At 32.9% G+C, this 20,364-nt stretch overlaps 1 protein-coding gene across 1 annotated transcript in view; it reads left to right on the forward strand.

Annotated features, from left to right (window-relative positions):
• SLCO6A1 (solute carrier organic anion transporter family member 6A1) overlaps positions 1-20,364 on the forward strand; it is a 266,388-nt gene that overhangs the window by 210,466 nt on the left and 35,558 nt on the right. The window contains 2 exon segments of the mRNA XM_057497503.1: positions 1,632-1,827; positions 14,057-14,210. Of these exon segments, the coding sequence (XP_057353486.1) occupies positions 1,632-1,827; positions 14,057-14,210 (350 nt within the window).

The raw sequence follows: 20,364 nt of genomic DNA on the forward strand, positions 1-20,364 counted from the left end.
TCTTATTCTACTCACATTTTTTCTAAAAGTTATTTTTTGAATACTTTTAGATTTACAGAAAAATTGGAGTAATACAGAGAATTTTCTTATACTGAACACCTAGTTGCCTCTTTTGTTAACATCTTATATTAGTCTGATAGATTTGTTATGGTTAATTAATCAGTATTAATACATTATTACTAATTAAAGTCAGTATTTTATTTAGATATCCTTAGTTTTTCCATAATGTCCTTTTTCTTTTCCAGGATCTCATTCTGAATACCACATGATACTTAGTTGTCATATCTCCTTAGGGCTCCTTTTGGGTACAACAGCTTCTCAGACTTCCCCTTGTTTTTGGTGACTTTGACCATTTTGAGAAGTGCTGGTCAGGCATTTTTTAGAATGTCCCTTAATTGGGAATTGTCTGATGTTTTTATCATGGTTAGACAGGTTATGGATTTTGGAAGGAGGAGCACAGAGGTAAAGTGCCATTTTCATCACATGTTATCAAAGGTACATGCGGTCAACATGGCTTACTACTTTTGAGTTTGCCCCTGATCATCTGGCTAAGGTAGTGTCCATCAGATTTGTCCATGGTACTTACTGTCTTTTAACTGCTTACTTTGGTCACTCTTCTTTCACTTTTTTAAAAAAATTACACACTGGATGGAAAACACAATGCTCTCCTCCAATTTATTAACTAACTTTTAAAATGTCTTAACTCTGGGATTTGGGTTTTTAATTTTAACAATTATATTTGTAAATACCCAGGTGTTTTTTTGTTGTTGTTCTTTTTGATTCAGTTGCTCTTACTTCATTCCTTTCTCTTATTTTATTTTTTCTTTATTTTTATGGAAGTAAAACTATCATTTTTCTCTGAGCATTCTAAAATTACAAGTTTTTGACAGACACTTCTATAATACAAATTTAATCTGATGTTAGTAAGTTTTTTTTCCCTTATATTTTCTTGGTATATTCCTACTTAAATCTACCATTGCTGTATGGAGCAAAGGAGATTACATCAACATATGAATTTACTGTTACCTTCATCTGATTGAAGATTTTCTAATTATATTTCTTATTTCCTTCCATTTCCACCTTGTGCTTGCCTCTTTCTGACCTCTTATGCTTGATTGAAAAGATAACTATGCCTCATAATGCCTATTGTGGAATCCTAGTTTTTATGAAATTGTTAATATTACACATCCATTCCTAGAACCAATGGGCAACTTGGTTTAATTCTTGGTAATGAATCTCCATTTGTGAACTCTTGTCACAGTGGTCATGCCTCTGCTGTAACCATCAATCTAGGCAACTGTCAAGTAATAGCTCTCGGTATGACAGCTCTCCTCTTCTGTTTTGAGCAGATTAAATTATGGGTTTATCTCAGATGGCATTTCTACATAGGAACAAAAATTCACCATCACTGCTCTAAAGTCCAGTAGGCTTATAGCTTCAACTCACTTATGAATTTGTATTATAAGGTTTGCTGAGAGGTTTATCTTTAAATTTTCTCCTTGTCATTTTATTTAAATCTATGCTTGCTATAAACTTAAAGCAGAGGGGATTGTATCAGTGAATGAATTTTTCTGTACTGTGTTTAGCTGATTATTTGTTTAACTGTTTTTTCCTCTTCCTTCTTTCTTTAGGACTTGTTTTAATTCCAGGAGGTGCAATTGGCCAGCTTCTGGGAGGTGTCATTATTTCGAAGTTAGAAATGTCTTGTAAAAACCTTATGAGATTTATAATGGTTACATCTGTTGTTGCACTTCTACTGCTTGCACTTACAATCTTTGTGCACTGTAATCCAGTACCATTTGCTGGAATCAATGAAGATTATGGCAGGTAAATATAATTTTATATATTATATTTTTAACTGAACCCAACAACTTATTTATCCTTTAATTAATAACAATTTATCCAGTGACCCTTATATACTCACACCATTCTTGCAATTACTGGGCATGTAAAAGAAATGTAAAGCATAGTTTCACCTTTCATATTAAGGGCAGAAACATGATAGATTGTGCTGTCACTGTGTATGCATCCATAAAGTACTAAAGAAAAAATACACTGAAATGATTCAGAACCCAGAAGTAGAATTCTGTACTAAAGTGGGTAGCAACTAGGAGACAGTACTGTTTATACAAAGCCTTACCTGTTGTTCCCAAATTCATATGTCTGCCTTTTTATGGACATCAAAGAATGGAACTGAAGTATATCTGAAAGTATGCATGAATAATGTTTCCTTTGAGCTAAACAAGCAAAAACTGAAAGAAATGGGCAGAGATTGATGTTAAATACAGGGGAACAGAACTCAAAGTAAAATAAAATTTCCACTTCTAGCTACAATGTAGTAGCTTATAACCAATTGATCCCTCTGAGAACAACTAGAAAAACTGAATAAAGTTTACAAGATTTGTTTAAAGGCATCAGAGAGTTGTTTAGAGCACTAAGAATGTAAAGGCCAAAATCCTGGAGAAAGGCATACCCCTGAGAGGAGAAGCAACCTTCTGAACTTGGACAATTCTGGACATTGGCAAGAAGCTGAGAGTTTGGGCAAAGGATCTGGGCAAAAAGCACCTAGTAAAATTACAAGAAACCAGCACACATTTTTGATAGACCTATGAGCCTAAAGAGACAAAAATTAGGACATGGAGCTGGGTAAGATATGAGAGAGAACAATGAGAAAACACTGTTGAGTTCTACTCAATACATTTGTTGAATTGTGAAGTAAAGAGGCTGAAATCAAGCAAAAATCTTATAAAAAGCCAAGAAAAATGTCAGCAGTATTGTGATATTCTATGGAGAAGAGTTTGAGCTTAGAATATGCTGGGAGACAAACCATGGTGAACACCACATGTTCTCAATTGGTGTCTCTATAAAAAAAGTCTAAGGCCTAGGAGTGAAGGCCTTTCTAGAGTCCTATAATCTAGCCAGTAGTTAACTTGGTTTCTAATTGGATAAATGTGGTCAGCCAGCAGTCTATCTAGGAGCAGACAGATGGACCAAACACTGTGAAAGGAAAATAATATACAGATCTGTAAAGTGGCTTAGGCAAAGGTCTTGCATTAAAAAAATTACCAAGCAAGCCAACAACATGGTCAAAACTTATGACACAAAACAGGCAATAGAATAGAACCACACAGGATACAGATATTGACATTATCAAGTAAGAATGGTAAAATAGTATTATTGGAACAATAATGCAAATGACTCTGAATTTCTCATCAGAAATCATGGGTTCAGAGAACAGTAGAGCATTGTCTTTAGAGTCCTGAAAGAAAAGAACTGTTAATTCATAATTCATTATCTAGTGGAAATATCCTTCAAGAATGCAAATGAAGTAAAGATATTCTCAGGTGAAAGATAACTAATAAGATTTGTTGTTAGCTCTAAAAGAAACTATAAAGTTTCTCTTCAGTCTGAAGTGAAATGTTACTAGAGGAAAACTGGAAACTTTAAGGATAAAGAAAGAGTAAAAGAAGTGATAAATATATAAGTAGATAGACTAATTTTTTATTTTAAGCTTAAAATATATATAACTATAGAAAGCAAAAATTACATTATCTCGTGTGGTTTTCAAAGAATGTAAGTATAATACATATGACAACTAATTTAAAGGGGGAGGGTAAAAAGATTGAATGGTTATAAGACTTGTACATTTTAAATGGAGTGCTAAAATATCAACTTTAAGTAGAAATGTAAGTATATGTATATGGTTTAGGCATGTATATAGTGTAAGTGTGTATACATACACATATATGTATATATATACTGCCACCTGTTTTTTATGGTCTGCAAGCTAAAAATGGTTTTATATTAGTAAGGTTTGTAAAAAACAGTAACAAACAGTAGGACTTCTAGTTTCTACTCTGATATGTAAAGAGCTTGTAAATCATCACTCCTGGCCTCACAACAAGAAAAGAGTTTAAATTAAAAACCAGTGACTTAGATTCGTCAGAGACTTGCAATCACAGGGTAAACTGTTACCTCCCAAACTGAAGAGAGAGGCAAATAGAATCGCAGTTTAGCAAAGCAGAAGCCACTGGAGCTAAACATTAAACAGTAATTGACTAATTGCTGGAGGTACAGCATGGACTAACTTGAGAGTTAGTACTCCTGGGAGCTGGGTCCTGCAGGGATCCCACACACTTACGTGACTCTTACAGGTGCCACCGGCCTTTCACAGTGAAGTTGAGAGAAAATTCCTCTTGTGTTTTAGTCAGGGGAAAGGAAAATAACCATTTTGCAATATGCCCCAGAGAAATCTGCTCTCTGTGATAAATGCTTGCTCTATAGGGAAACTACTTTGCCAGAGGTTCCTTAACCAAACTTTTGAAAGGAAGGTCAATTAGACAAGTCAACCATACTTTAACCTTCCTGTCTTACATAAGGAATTAGAAAAAAGAAACTAAAAAACTTACTGAAGGCCACAGCCTAGAGACTCAGGCCCACTTAAAAACACCCTATAAAGTCCAAGGTTTAATCATTAGATTATAAATTGCTTCCCCTACACAATAACCTACCACCACATCAACAGATATCTAGTTTAGTTACTGAGAATCACAACTAAAGAGCAGCAGACATACTCTTTAAGGAAGAGTTTTTGTGGAAACCCAAAGAAAATGAGGATACCACAGAAAACTGAGGTCTCTGACACAGCCACAACAAACTTTATACACAGAGTAACACAGATGAACATAAAACATCACACTAAATGCCTCAGTTTCCTGTTAGCTGAGATACGATGTCTGGCTTTCAACAAAAAAATTACAAGATATTCTAAGAAGCAAGCAAAAAAACCCACAAAGTAATCCTCAGAAATAGACTCAGATATGGCAGAGGCTTTAGAGTGATTACACTGGAAACATAAAATCATAGTGATAAATTTGCTAAGGATTGTAATGGAAAAGGTAGAAAACATGAAGGAAAAGATAGGTAATGTAAGCAAAGGAGTGGAAACTCTAAGAAAAAAAAAAAAAGTGAATCCTAGAAAGCAAAAACTTTAAGAGAAATGAGTCCTTTTTTCATGGGCTTATCAGCATCAATGACTGTGAAAATATATCAATAGAAGCTTCTCAAATTGAAAAACAAAGATAAAAAAGAATGGAAGAATACTGGAATAGAATATCCAAGACCTGTGCAGACATTACAAAATGTATCAAATGTGTAATGGAAACAAATGGAAGGAGAAGAAAGTAACAGAAGAAATAAGTGAAGTAATAATGACTGAGCTTTCTCCAAAATTAATGACAGACACCAACCCACATATCCAGAAAGTTCTGAGAACAAGAAGCAAAAATACAAATACACACACACACACACACACACACACACCCCTTGGCACCTAGGCATATCATATTCAAACTGCAGAAATAAAAAATAAAAAATCTTGAAAGAAGCCAGAATAAGTAAAATCTTACCTATAGAAGATTAAGGACACTTCACAACAGACTTTTCTCTATGTAAGCAAGAGAAGAGTAGAATGAAATATTTAAAGGGTTGGAAAAAGTCTCCATCAACCTAGAATGTTATATACAATGAAACTGTCCTTCAGAATTGAAAGGTAAATAGTGATATTCTCAGACAAACAAAAAATAGGGAAAATGTCATCAGTAAATCTGCTTTGCAATAAATGTTTAAAGAAGGTCTTCAGAAAAAAGAAAAATAAATGTGAGTCAATTTTGGGTTCATATAAAGAAAAAGCATTAGAGAGTGAAAAATGATAAAATATCAGTTCATTTAAAAAATTTTTAATTGGTGTAATAGGTAATTTTGTTGAAAATAATGTTGATAAGGTGTTCAGTGATTATAGTTTGAGGATAGTGAAATGAGTGACAGAAATCTTATAAAAGAGGACAGTGAATTGGGAACAGTGTTATAAGGAAACTGTGCAATCAATGAAGTAGTATAATGTTATTTGAAAGACTTAAATTACTTTTAAATGTATATTGGAAATTCTAGTGAAAGCACTAAAACATTTTAAAAAAATATATTTGCTGCAGTAGCAGGTGAGAGAAAATGAAATCTCATAGAATACTCAAAACCAGAGAAGGCAAAAAGAGGGGGGTGGGGAGATGAAGCAAGAGGGCAAGAAAGCAAGGAAGAACAGTTTTTTGGCATATAATTCTTTATAGTAGTCTCTTTGATGCCTTTGTACTTGTGTTGTATCAGTTGTAATGTCTCCTGTTTCATTTATAATTTCATTTGTGTAAGTCCTTTCTTTTTTCTTGGCAAGTTCAGCTAAAGGTTTGTTTATCTTTAAAAAACCTGACTCTGTTTCATTAATATTTGCTGTTGTGTTATCAGTCTCCATTTCATTTCTTTCTGTCTGACATTTGTTATTTCCTCCCTTTTAATTTTGGGCTAAGTTTGTTCTTTTCTAGTCCTTGAGATTGTAAAGTTATATTATTCATTCGAGGTCTTTCTTTTTTCTTAATGTAGACATGTATCACTAGGAACTTCTCTCTTAGAATTGCTTTTGCAGCATCTATAGGTTTTGCTATGTGATATTTCTGTTTTCATTTATCTCAGGGTATTGGGTGATTTCTCTTTTGATGTCTTTGATCCATTGGTTGTTCAGTAGCATGTTGTTTAATCTCTGTGTATTTTTGTATTTTCCAGTTTTCTTCTTGTAATTGATTTCTAGTTTCATACCATTGTGGTTGGAAAAGATGTATGATATCCTTCCAAGTCCGCCACTATTATTACATTGCTGTTTGTTTCTCTCTTTTAGGCCTATTAATATTTGCTTTACATATTTAGATGCTCCTGTGTTGGATACATAAATATTTACAAGTATTCTCTAGTTGAATTAATTCTTTTTCATATAAAATGACATTTGTCTCTTATTACAGTTTTTGTTTTAAAATCTATCTTGTCTGATATAAATACAGCTTATCCCAGTTTTCTTTAGGTTTCCATTTATATGTAATATCTTTTTCCATTCCCTCACTTTCAGTCTATGTGGGGTTTTATAGCTGAAGTAAATCTCTTGTATCCAGGATAAAGATAGGTCTTATTTTTTAATCCATTTAGCCACTCTATGTCTTTTGATTGAAGAATTAGTCCATTTACATTAAAGTAATTATTGATAGGTATGTACCTGTTGCCACTTTATTGTTTTCTGGCTCTTTTGTAGTTCTTATGTTTCTCTTCTCTTGCTCTCTTCCTTTGGGATTTAATGATTTTTTTTTGATGGTATGCTTAGATTCCCTTTTCTTTATCTTTAGTGTATCTACTATAGGTTTTTACTTTGTGGTTACCATGAGGCTTACATAAAACATCTTATATTTATAACAGTCTATTTTAAGCTGGTAACAACTTAACCTTGAACATATACTAAAGCTGTTTTTTCTCTACCCCAACATTTTATGTTTTTGATGTCACAGTTTACATCTTTTTACCCTGTGTATCCATTAATAAATTCTTATATTTTTAATAACTTTATTAACTAGATGAACCTCACCTGTAACTATAACCTTACCTATAACAATAATAACTAGATGAACCTTATTGTTCAGCAAGGCCTGAACTCTTGATTTTCTCTCAAACTTTTGTGATTGTCCAAGCCACCTTCTTTTTATTAAGTAACTTCTGGCAGTTGAGGGTGTCCCAAGACCTTTCAGTGTTCCAAAGGAGGGGGTCATGGTCAATACCTGCATGAAGGCTGATTGGAAGCCAGACCCTCAGACAGTAGATGAGTAAGCATGCAGGTTAGACCTTTCCAGGGAGAAACTGGGAGATAAGCTTTTTTGCCTTCTCTCTGTGTGCTGGGCCTAGGTGTACAGCTGCAGGCATGTGTTCCTGTGCCCATTAATAGTTGTTTCATTGCTTGTTACAGTCCTGTGGGCTTGTCAGGGCAAGGCCTGTTGGCTATCAGAGCCAGGCAATCCAGTGGTCTATCCTTTGGGTGGCAGCTGTAAAAGCTGGGTGCGCTAACCTATGTATAAGCTCCTTTCAGGGAGATACTGGCAATTTGGAGCAGGCTTGAGTGAGAAGGCAAAGGTGAAGTCTGTTAGCTTCCCTGGTCTTGAGGAAGATTGCAGTCAGCCCATAAATGTATGCTAAACTAGAGGCCTGACCCTTAGGCAGCAGCTTTTGATGTATGCAAAAGAGGTGACTGGATAAACTATTTTATATCTGTTTATGAAATATTATACAGTGATAAAAATAAATGAACTTTTAAACCACAAAAGACCTAGAGAAACCTTAAATGTATGTTACTAAGTGAAAGCAGCCAGTATGAAAGACTACATAATATACAATTCCAACTATATGACATTTGGGAAAAGGTAAAGCCATTGGTCATCAATTGTGAAAAATGTACCACACTAAAGCAACATATTAATAAATAGGTGAAACTGTGTGCAGGGGGAAGAAGAGTTATATGATAACTCTCTGTAGATGCTCAGTTATTCTGAAACCCTAAAATTGTTCAAATATGTAGTTTATAGGTAAAAAATATTAATCCTAAAAATCACTTTGAAATATAACAACTTTTTCAAATGATTAATAATATAAAGTAAGACCCTTTAATTTCATTCTAAATTTATATTTAGAAATTGGTCTCACCTTCTACTTCCAGCCAAGATGAGATAACACATTTCTCCCTACCAAAAATTTGACAAAAATTAAAACAATGGGGTTTCAAGACATAGGAATCAGTCAGTGAAGAGAGTACATGAGATGGGAAACACTCAAGATGAGTCGTGCAAGTCCTCCAGCTTACTGCCTTAAGGAAGTTTGGAGATTCTGGCATGGGGAGGTAGGGGGGGAACCAGACCTTCTGGCTGACTCCCTGAGTTGAGGTGATTGAGTTGAGAGTCCAGAGACCAATAGAATCCACAGGATAGTGTACCAGAGGATTTATCTCCAAAGAATCCCCCTCGAGTATGCAGAAGAATACTAATTAGCATGAGGAAAGTTTCTAAGTCCAAAGCTGACAAAAGAATTAGAGTAAACAGGGCCCACTACTCACACAGGGTCGGGAATAAGATCTGTTCTCAATAGTCAGACTAGGAAACCTAAAAAATTACAGAGGATGAAGTATACAGAAGGATATTGCTTCAATATTGGTAATAATTACAGTTGATCTTTGAACAAGGTGGGAGTTTGCGACACTGCCCTGAGCAGTAAAAAATCTGAATATAATTTTTGACTCTCCCCAAACTTAACTACTAATAGCCTGGAGTTGACTGGAAGTGTTATTATAACATAAATAATTAACACATATTTTGTATGTTATATGTATTATATATTATATTTTTACAATAAAGTAAGCTAGGGAAAATAAAGTGTTTTTTCAAATTGTCACAAATCTTCAAAAATTTTTCTGATATTATTATTAGAAAAAAATCCATTTGTAAGTGGACCTGTACAGTTCAAACCCATGGTGTTCAAGAATTAACTGTAACTCTAAACTGAGCACTGCTGTAGCTCTGCCTATCAAATTTACCTTAAAAAATATAAAAAGATATCAGCATTTCCAAGTAAATTAGCTGCTTTCCAGAAGTAAGGTTAAGGATAATCATCAAGGTACAAAAATACCCCAGAAAATACAAGATGGTGAAATTTACAAGGTTCAGTATCTAATAAAAAATTTTAAGGAATTCCAAGAAGCAAAAAAATAGAGTCCATAATAAGGAGCTAACTGAATTGATTAAAAATGACCCATAACTGACTCACATGTTGAAATTATCAGAGAAGGACATTAGCACAGTTATTATACTAGTATTCCCATATCATAACTCCTGAGAAGTTACAAAAGTATTTTTAAAAATCCAAATTAAAAATACAGAAATAAAAACTAGAATGTGTGAGATGAGTAACTCTGTATGGAATTAATGACAGTTTATGCATTGTAAATTAGTGAACTTGAAATCAGTAGCAATAAAAACCATCCAATAGGAAACACAGAGAAAAAAGAATTAATAAAAATGAAAAAAGCATTGGTAATTGGACTGTTTCAGGTGGCCAACCACATGTGCAGTTGTAGTTCCCAGAAAAAGGGGCAGGGGAAAAAATATTAAAAGAAATTAAGTCCAAAGTTTTAAAAAGATAGAAAACAGCAAACCTTCAATACATGAAACATGAAGAAAATTACACCACAGTACATAATAATCAAATTGCCCAAAAAAATGTAAAGAGAAAATCTTAAAAGCAGCAAAAGGTGGGGAAAATACTTGTACACAAAGTACCAAGGGCACAGTAAATCTTATGTCAGAAACAATGCAGATATGAAGATAGTGAAAAAAGATTTTTAAAGTACTGAAAGAAGAGAGTCAACCAATCATTCTATACCAAACCTATCTATTAAAAGTAAATGAGAAGTAATTTTACACGTAAAAAATGTAAATAATAATTGACCAACAGTCTTAAGTACATGAAATGTTACCAAAAAAAAGGCTGAAATAAAATGATACTATATGAAAAGATGATATACATAAAGCAAAGAAGTGCAAAGGAGTATTTTTCTTATTTAAATCTCTTTAAAAATAATTGATTAAAATGGACTAACATGTAATATTGGTTTATATGAAATGCTATGACATCACATGTTGGTTAACTGTGTTAGGTTAAAAATGTGTAATATATATCCTGAAGCAACCAATAATTAACAGTGTGTCACAGCTAATAAGCCAACACAGGAATTAAAAAATATTAAAAAGAAAATATTTGTTTAATTTCAAATTAGGAGAGAAAAACAACAACAAAGAAGAGATAGGATTATAGAAAACAAATAGAAAAAGGGATATATTCAAACCTAATATTAGTAATTATATTAAATGTAAATGGTTGCAATCTTAGTTAAAAGGCATAGAATATCCAATTTAATTTATTTTTAAAAGCAACACCCAAATGTATATGCTGAACAAAAGAAGTGCATTTCAAAGATAGGCACAAGTAGATTATGTGCAAAAGAATGAGAAAAGATGTATCACATTATATCAAAAGAAAGCTGGTATATAATATCACACCAAGTTGATTTGAGAGCAAACAATATTAGCAGAAATAAACAAGCTCATTATGTAATGACAAAATGGTCAATTTATCAAGAATTAATAACAATCAAATATTTATGAAGCTGATGAAAGAGCTTTAAAATATGTAAAGCAAAACTGACACACTGCAAGGAGCAATATATAAATACACAAGTGTAGTCAGATATTTCAATATCCCCTCTATAATTAATAGAAATAGGTTAAAAAAATTAATGATACAAAATATTTCAAAATAGTGCTAACCAACTGGATCTAATTGTCATTTGTAGTACATTTCATCTAACAAATAAAAATACACATTCTTTTCAAGTGTGCATGAAATGTTTACCAAAGTAGGCCATATTCTGTGAAACAAATCTCAGTAAATTTAAAGGATGAAATCATTCAGTGCAATTAAATTTTCTGACCATGATGGAATTAAATTATAAATATTCTGCAAACTGATTTGCAGAAACATCCCAAATAATTGGAAACTGACTAATAAACTTCTAAATAACCTGTGGTCAAATAATTTCGTCAAAAGAGGACATTGCAAAGTATTTTGAAGTGAATGAAAATGAAAATACATATAACAAAATTTGTAAAATGTTGATAAAATAGTACTTTGGGGAAAATGCATAGCATTAGAAGCCTGCAGTAGAAAAGAAAAAAGTCTCAAACCAATGACATTTACTTTTATCTTAAAAAACTAGAAACATCAAAGTAGATTGATCCCAAAGTAAGTGTAAGGAAGAAAACAGTAGAGATCAGAATGGAAATTAATGAAATAAAAATGAGGAAAACAGTGGAGAAAATCAATAAAATAAGGTGGTATTTTGAAAAGATTGATAGAATTGCCAAGGCTTTAGAGAAAGAAAATTACCAATATTGGATTAGAGATTTGATGTGGTATTAGTACAGACTCTACCAATATTAAAAGAATATCAGGATAATACTATGAACAACTTTATGGCCACAAATTTGACAACTTCCATGAAATGGATGAACCCTCTGAAAGACACAAACTAAGTTGAGAAGGAATAGGTAATTTACATATCTAGTAAATAAATCCAATTTGTAATTAAACACTTTCTAAGGAAGAGAACGCCAGGTTCAAATGGCTTCACTGGAAATTTTGCCAAACATAAAGAATATCTGATTTTATACACAAATTCTTCCAGAAGATTGAAAAGGAGTGTATACCTTCCAACTTATTCTATGAGACTCACATTATCCTAGTATCAAAACAAGAGAAAGACATTGTAACAAAAGAAAACTGTAGCCTTGTATATCTCATGAGCATAGATGCAAAAATTCTTAGAAGAATTTTAGTAAATTGAACCCAATAGCATATTAAAAGGAAAGTAAATTATGAGCAAACAAGTTTATCACAGAGATGCAAGGTTATATTTATGTTATATCAAAAGAAAGCTGGTATATAATATCAGACCAAGTTGATTTGAGCAAACATATTAGCAGGAATAAACAATAAAAAATATATTGAAAATCAATATAATCCACCATGTTAATGAACTAAAAATGAAAAAAACACAATCTCACTAGATACCAGCAAAGCACTTGATAAAGTACAACATCTATTCCTGATAAACTAGGAATGGAAGGGAATCTGTGAAATCATATACAGCTAAACATGATGTTTACTGTTTATTATGGAATGAATGTTTATGGTTCTCCCACCCACCAAATTCATATGTTGAAGCCCTTAATCCCCAATGTGATAGTTTTAGGTGGTGGAATCTTTGCAGATACCAAAGCTGCCTGCATCTTGATCTTGTACTTGGCCTCCAAAACTAAGAAACATGTTTGTTGTTTAAGCCACCCAGCCATAATATTTTGTTACAGCAGCCCAATCAGACTAAGACAATGATGAAATATTGATGACCAGGAATATAACAAAGATGTCTGCTTTCAATACTTCCATATTAACAATGTAGTAGAGGTTCTAACCACTACAGTACTATAAGAACAATGAACTTTGATACATATCTTGTGACATATAAAATAGTTAACTCAAAATGGATTATAGATGTAAATGTGAAATAAAAAATTCCAAGAATATAAAGGAAATTTTTGTGAACTTGGGTTCAGTGAAGATTTCTTAGATTTACCTTCAAACATGTGACTCATAAATATACTGATAAATTGAACTTCATCAAAATAAAAATCTTCTACTCTTTGAAAGACACTGCTAAGAAATTTAAAAAACAAGGCATAGACTTTGAGGAGATATTGGAAAATCATATATCTAATAAAAGATTTGTTTCCAGATATATAAAGAACTCTCAATGCTTAATAATAAGAAAACAATCCACAAAAATGGGCAAAAGATTTGAACAGACCAAATAACATATGCAGATGGGAAATAAGTACATGGGAAGATGCCCAACATCATTAGTCATAGGGAAAATGCATGTTAAAACCAATGTGAAACTACTATATCCCTATTAGAATGTCTAAAACTAAAAAGACCATACCAAGTGTTGACAGGAAATGTAGAAAGCAAGTGAAACATTTACACACAGCTGGTGGGAATATAAAGTAGTTTGGAAAAGTGACAATTTCTTAAAAGTCACCTAAATACCTACTCTATGATCCAAACATTCTACCCCTTAATATTTACCCAAGAGACATGGAGACATATTACCATGCAAAGACCATATAAAGACCAGCTGCATGAAAGAAGCCAGACCAAGGAAGTGTACATACTGTATGATCCCATTTCGTAAAATGCAACGAAATTTAAACTGAAGAATAGTGACATAAAGTGATTCAGCAGATGCCAGGGAGTGGAGGGATTACAAAGGGGCACACAGAAAGGTTTTGGGGTGATGATTATGTTCATTAATATTATTGTAATGATTTCACAAGTGTACACATATCCCCCAAAATTTCAAACTCTACACTTAAATGTTTACAGTATATTGTGTATCAGTTATATCTCAGTGAAACTATTGAAAAGAAATTATTTCAATAATTATATTTTTATGGATCTCATTGGTATCTTGATGTATATATTAATAAGCATAAAACAGTGGTATTATAATTACATTCAGTCTTCTTTTTTACAGAACAGGGCAGTTGGGAAACCTGACAGCTCCTTGCAATTCTTATTGTAGATGCTCATCTTCATTTTATTCTGCTATATGTGGAAGAGATGATATTGGATATTTTTCTCCTTGCTTTGCAGGCTGTACACACTCTAAAACATTTAATGATCTCAAGGTAATTACTTTTTATTATGTTCCTTCCTTTCCGGTAAGATATTCAACTTGTAGATGATGTTTGTACTTTACTCCTAGCTCTCTATAAAAGCATTTCCCCCATTATTTTCCCTTTTTAAAATTTAAAAAACAAGTACATTTAACTTATGTGGCCACAATACAAAGGGCTTATGGGAATTGGGAGTGGAAAAGATATTCCTACATTGTCTACTTATTATACATCATCTTACTTGTATAGTTTTAATGGGTGACTATTATCTACCTCTGGCCATAGCAAAGTTGAAAGAACCAGTCTAAGAGAATATTTATCTTCCGCTTATGTAGTTTATCTTAGGTATAGCCTACCTATCAGCAGCACCCAATCCAACAAAATCTTGAACCCCCTTTCTCACAGCAATGGGTTGACCAGTATTCTCCTTCTGGTCCCCTTTCATTCAGTTTTTCCCTCTGCTGAATTCAAAATATCTACACTATACCTTCTTGCTGTCTATTTCTGCCCTATGTTAGCTCAGATGTGCAAATCAGTCCCTCTATTATGTATGCAATGATATATTCAAGGCCTTTATTAGCAGACTAGAAGAAAGGTAAGAGAGATTTATATGGCAACATGCAAGTGACTTAAAGCTGAATATATGTTATCCCTCTTTGTCCTTTTATGCTTACACGAAGTGGGACTCATTTTAAAATTCTCCTATTTGGTCATCTTTGATGCCATTACCATCAAATTCCTTATTTCTGAAAGCTGTCTATCAACCTCCAGACAAATTTTTCTTTATTTTATCATGCAGAGCAGTTGACCACTTTGCTACTTCTTTGACTCCAGGTTAATTTTCTTATATCCAAAGGTGCACAAATGAGCTTTTAGCTGAATATGGACTGTAACTTCAGCTTCTCCCTTTTAAGTGGCACAGAATTAGGGACCCAGGCTTAAAACACTGCTTCTCTCTCCCTCTGGCTAGTCTTTGTGAAGGGGGAAGAGAGCATAACAGAGAGGTGTACTTCCTGACCCAAAGAAATCATATCACCTCCTTTAGTAAGCCATGAAGTCCTCTGTTAGTTATGCATCGACATAGCAATATTTTTTCCCTGTTACACACAAATCATTTCATTTCAAGATGTTAGAATACTTGACCAACTTTAGTTCCTTATAATCGTGCTTTCACTGGCCTACAACTTAATATTTTTTCATTGAATATTCAGGTTTTAAAAATATTAATGTTGAGTATTATTAATTTTAATTAATTTTACATTTGTTTTTATTTTAAATAATTATTTTAATTACCAATTATATTTTGATTAATGTAATATTTATTTTAATCAACTGTAGATGTTATTAATGATTCAATAATTTAAATTATTTAATTAACATTTATTTGTTAATTAACTTAAATTGATAAAATGTATTTAATTAATATTGAATATTAATATAAAAATGGTAATAGCCTCTTTAAAAATCCTTTCTTCTTAAATGTTACATATTTAAAAATCTTTAAAATATGTTGCTGGGGAAAGCTTTCAATGTCATAGAGAAGCATAATGAACTCCTATGTGCTAATTACCCATCTTCAACAATTTATTAACTTACAGAAAATCTAACTTTGTATGCCTACTTAATTACTGCTCTCCTCTATTTTAATTTGAAATGAGTAAATGATTTTTAGTGTTCACGTTGTCACTACAGTATAAAGCTGAACTCTTTGACCTTGGTGTTTTGATAACATGGGATATTCGAGAGCTAAAAAGGCCATCCTCTTAGATCCAATCCTTCTTTTCTTTTCTGGAGAATCCCTTTAGGAAATTTTGTTTCTGTTTCATAAAAGTCTTTATGATTTCTTTATATTTCTATAAGGAATAATTAACTCATAATGAGTAACAACAATAGAAATAATCCACAAAATAGTAGCTCAAACTGTGTGGTAAATTTTGATACTGAATAAAAATTGAAAGAAGAATACTAAATTTTTGACAAAAATTAAATCTTAGAAATTACCCAAGACAACTATCCTTGATAGAAATAATGGCTTTGAAAGAAAACTGACTACAGCAGAAGCAATGATTAGTACAATATAATATGGATGGAACTCATTAATGGATAAAATATGCATTAATTTCAAATGGGAAAGAATTGATAACAATAAAGTTAATTTTAACAAAATGAAAATTATTTTCATTTAAAATAAAAATGATACAAATTGAATAATTTTATTATTCAAAATAAAATGTATACAAAAAATCATCAATGATCTAAATGGTGTTAATGGAATTCCCTCTGGAAAGTATTTGTTCAATGAGAATATGTCAAATTTGAAATAATTCTGATTAAATGTTCATATTCAAAACAAACATGATCAGAGTAAAGATGAGTTAGAATTGCATGTTCTTCAATTATACTTATGCAAAAGTCTGCAAGAGTAGTAAGATATACTATACCTCTGAAGATTCTAAATTTCTGTAGAAAATCACAGCCTTACTAAAACTGAAAATATCGTATCTATTCTTCAATCAACAATATTTTGGGCAGTTTTGCCTCACTGAGACCCACATGTATTATTCTTATACATGCTACCAAAGATCTTCAAATTTTCTTCTAGAAATATGAAAGAAATCTTGGGATTTTCTTCATGACCTGACTGGGACTAGTTCTTTTCAGTAGCAGATTAAACTTTCATTATAAATAGCAGGACCAGGAGTTCTTCCAAGGCTGCTCTAGTCCAATAGGAGCCTTTTTCTAATTATCTATACAGGGACCAATTCAGCCAAAGCATTAGGGATTACAAGAAGCCAGCCTTCAGGGTCTTTTTCAGTTGAAACATCTTTATAATATTTTAACTTCATTTACTCACCCTACTACCTTTTTGTTATTTTTGTCTTATATTTTATTTCTTCATGTATTTTTAAATGACATATACTGTTTTTATTGTTGTTTTGTGTAGTCAGTATACACTTATATTTTCCCATTGCTTTGCATTTCCATACTTTCATATAGGATTATTTATCTTTCTTCGTGAAGAACCATATTTTACCTTCAGTTTTGGAAAAAAAAAGTGTTTCACTGGGTATGGAATTCTATATTCTCTTTCCCCCTCTCTGCCCCCACTCCACAACACCCTGGCCTTTAAAAGATGCCATTATGTTGTCTTAGGTCTCTGACTGCTTGGCTGCTTTCAAAATTTCTCTTTGCTTTTGGTTTTGAGCAGTTTTACTTTGATGTGCCTAAATGTGGTTTTCACTGTATTTATTTTGCTTGGATTTCACAGAACATCTTTAGTCTGTGAATTTATGTTTATCATTTGGAAAATTCTGTTATTTTTAAATTTCTGTTATATCTTCCTCTGTCTCTTTCCTCCTTTTTTTGGGGAAACCATTTATTAATTTACCATTGCTGCACAATGAATTAATTACCATTGGCTTAGTGTCTTTAAATAGTACCTATTTATTAGCTCACAGTTCTAATGTCTTAAGTACTGACAGCATGACTGGGTCCTTTGCTCAGAGTCTTACACACAGGCTGGTATCAGGGTGTTGACTGAACTGTATTTCTTTCTGGAGCCTGTAGGAAAGGAATTATTTCCAAGCTCATTCAGGTTATTGGTCATATTAAATTCCTTTAGGCTGTTAAAAGTGAGGTCTCTGTTTCCTTGCTAGCTGTCTGCTAAGGACCAATTTTAGCTCTTAGAGGCCACCTCCTTTCTTTGTCAAATGAACTCCTCCATCTTCAAGGCTAGCAACAGAGAATCTCTCTTATATCACATGCTTTGGATCTCTGACTTTAGGGAAAGCCCTGTACCTAATTAGGTGAGGCTTACCATCTCTTTCTTAAGACAACTATGGCATATAAAGTAACTTAGTAAGGTTAGAAAAATTTGTCAATTCACAGTGCTAGGAATTATTTACACCACATATAATGGGGTGGGAATCTTAGGTACCATCTTATAATTCTGCCTAATGGAGACAACAAATAGACTTTTCCACTCTGTATTCTTTTCTCTATTCTCTATCTCTTTTTGTGTTTGTTTAAATGAAGATATTATCTATTGACCTGTCTTCCAGTTACTAATTCTGTATTCTGCAATGTCTGCTTTGCTATTAAATCCATTAGCTAAAGTTGTAAGTTCATTCATTGTGTTTTTCAGTTCTAACATTTATGTTTTTGTAGAATTCAAATCCCTGGTGAACCACATCATATAAGATATTTTATCTATGTCCCATCTATTTTTTGGAAATTATTAATCATAGCTATTTCAGAGTTCTTGCTATTAAGTGCAACTATCTGGATCACCAATGAATCTAGTTATATTTGTTCTTCTTTTAATTTTAAGCACATTATTCTTATCATTGTTCATTCCTTATAATGTTATAGTAAATCCTGAACACTGTACATGAAAAATATCTCCTAATATAATTATACAGTTGTCTATTTCTCTATTTTGGCTTCATGTATTTTTCAGGCTTGTTATTGTGTGCATACACATTGATGACTGTTACGTCTTGGTGAATTGTCCCTTTCGTCTTTATAAAATGTCCTTTTCCATCTCTGGTAGTACAGTTTGTGTCTTGAAGTCTATTTTATAAATTATATAGTCACTCTACCTTTCTCTTGCTGATGTTTCCATGGTGTGTCTTATTTCTAACATTTTATTTTCCAACTACTTGTGTCTATTTAAAAAGTGTCTCCTGTAGCCAAAATATATGGTTTGTCTTTTCAATTCTGTTAATCTGTTTTAACCGAAATTTTCAGACTACTGACATTTTTTTCTTTCTTGCTACTCCTTTTTTTTAAATTAAAGTATCATTGATAAGCAATCTTATGATGGTTTCAAATACATAACACAGTGGTTTAATATTCACCCGTATTGTCAAGTCCTCACCACCTCTGCTGCAGTCACTGTCTATCAATGTAGTAAGATGTTGTAGACAGACTACTGACACTTACTGTAATTACTGATATGGCAAATATTTAAACCTTTTTATAATTTGACTTGAAATATATTTTACTATTTTGTTTTAGTATAACTTTTGGCATTTTAGTTATATCTCTTTGAGTATAACTCCACAGTTCTTCAAGCCTTCCAGAGCCTATTATGATTCTACCATCTACTCACAAACCTTCTTCATGTTTTCACTTTCCCCCTTAGTCAGCCTATGTTCTGTGGCCTGCAATCATTTGCTGTACTGATATCTCTGTCTGACCTCCAGACCCACTTTAAAAATATATATATATATATGTTTTTTATTTTGTTATTATTAATCTACAATTACATGAAGAACGTTATGTTTACTAGGCTCTCCCCCACCCCAAGTACCCCCCACAAACCCCATTACAGTCACTGTCCATCAGCGTAGTAAGATGTTGTAGAATCACTACTTGTCTTCTCTGTGTTGCACAGCCCTCCCCTTTCCCCCACCCCCCACATTATACATGCTAATCATAATACCCCCTTTCTTCTTCCCTGCCCTTATCCCTCCCTACCCTCCCATTCTCCCCAGTCTCTTTCCCTTTGGTAACTAATGGTCCATTATTGGGTTCTGTGATTCTGCTGCTGTTTTGTTCCTTCAGTTTTTCCTTTGTTCTTATACTCCACAGATGAGTGAAATCATTTGGTATTTGTCTTTCTCCGCTTGGCTTATTTCACTGAGCATAATACCTCCTAGCTCCATCCATGTTGTTGCAAATTGTAGGATTTGTTTTCTTCTTATGGCTGAATAATATTCCATTGTGTATATGTACCACATCTTCTTTATCCATTCATCTACTGATGGACACTTAGGTTGCTTCCATTTCTTGGCTATTGTAAATAGTGCAGCAATAAACAGGGGTGCATCTGTCTTTTTCAAACTGGAGTGCTGCATTCTTAGGGTAAATTCCTAGAAGTGGAATTCCTGGGTCAAATGGTAAGTCTATTTTGAGCATTTTGAGGGACCTCCATACTGCTTTCCACAATGGTTGAACTAATTTACATTCCCACCCCCAGTGTAGGAGGGTTCCCCTTTCTCCACAACCTCGCTAACATTTGTTGTTGTTTGTCTTTTGGATGGTGGCCATCCTTACTGGGGCGAGGTGATATCTCATTGTGGTTTTAATTTGCATTTCTCTGACAATAGCGATGTGGGGCATCTTTTCATGTGCCTGTTGGCCATCTGAATTTCTTCTTTGG

The sequence above is a fragment of the Manis pentadactyla genome, chromosome 2, assembly GCF_030020395.1.
Source record: "Manis pentadactyla isolate mManPen7 chromosome 2, mManPen7.hap1, whole genome shotgun sequence".
NCBI classification, from domain to species: domain Eukaryota; kingdom Metazoa; phylum Chordata; class Mammalia; order Pholidota; family Manidae; genus Manis; species Manis pentadactyla.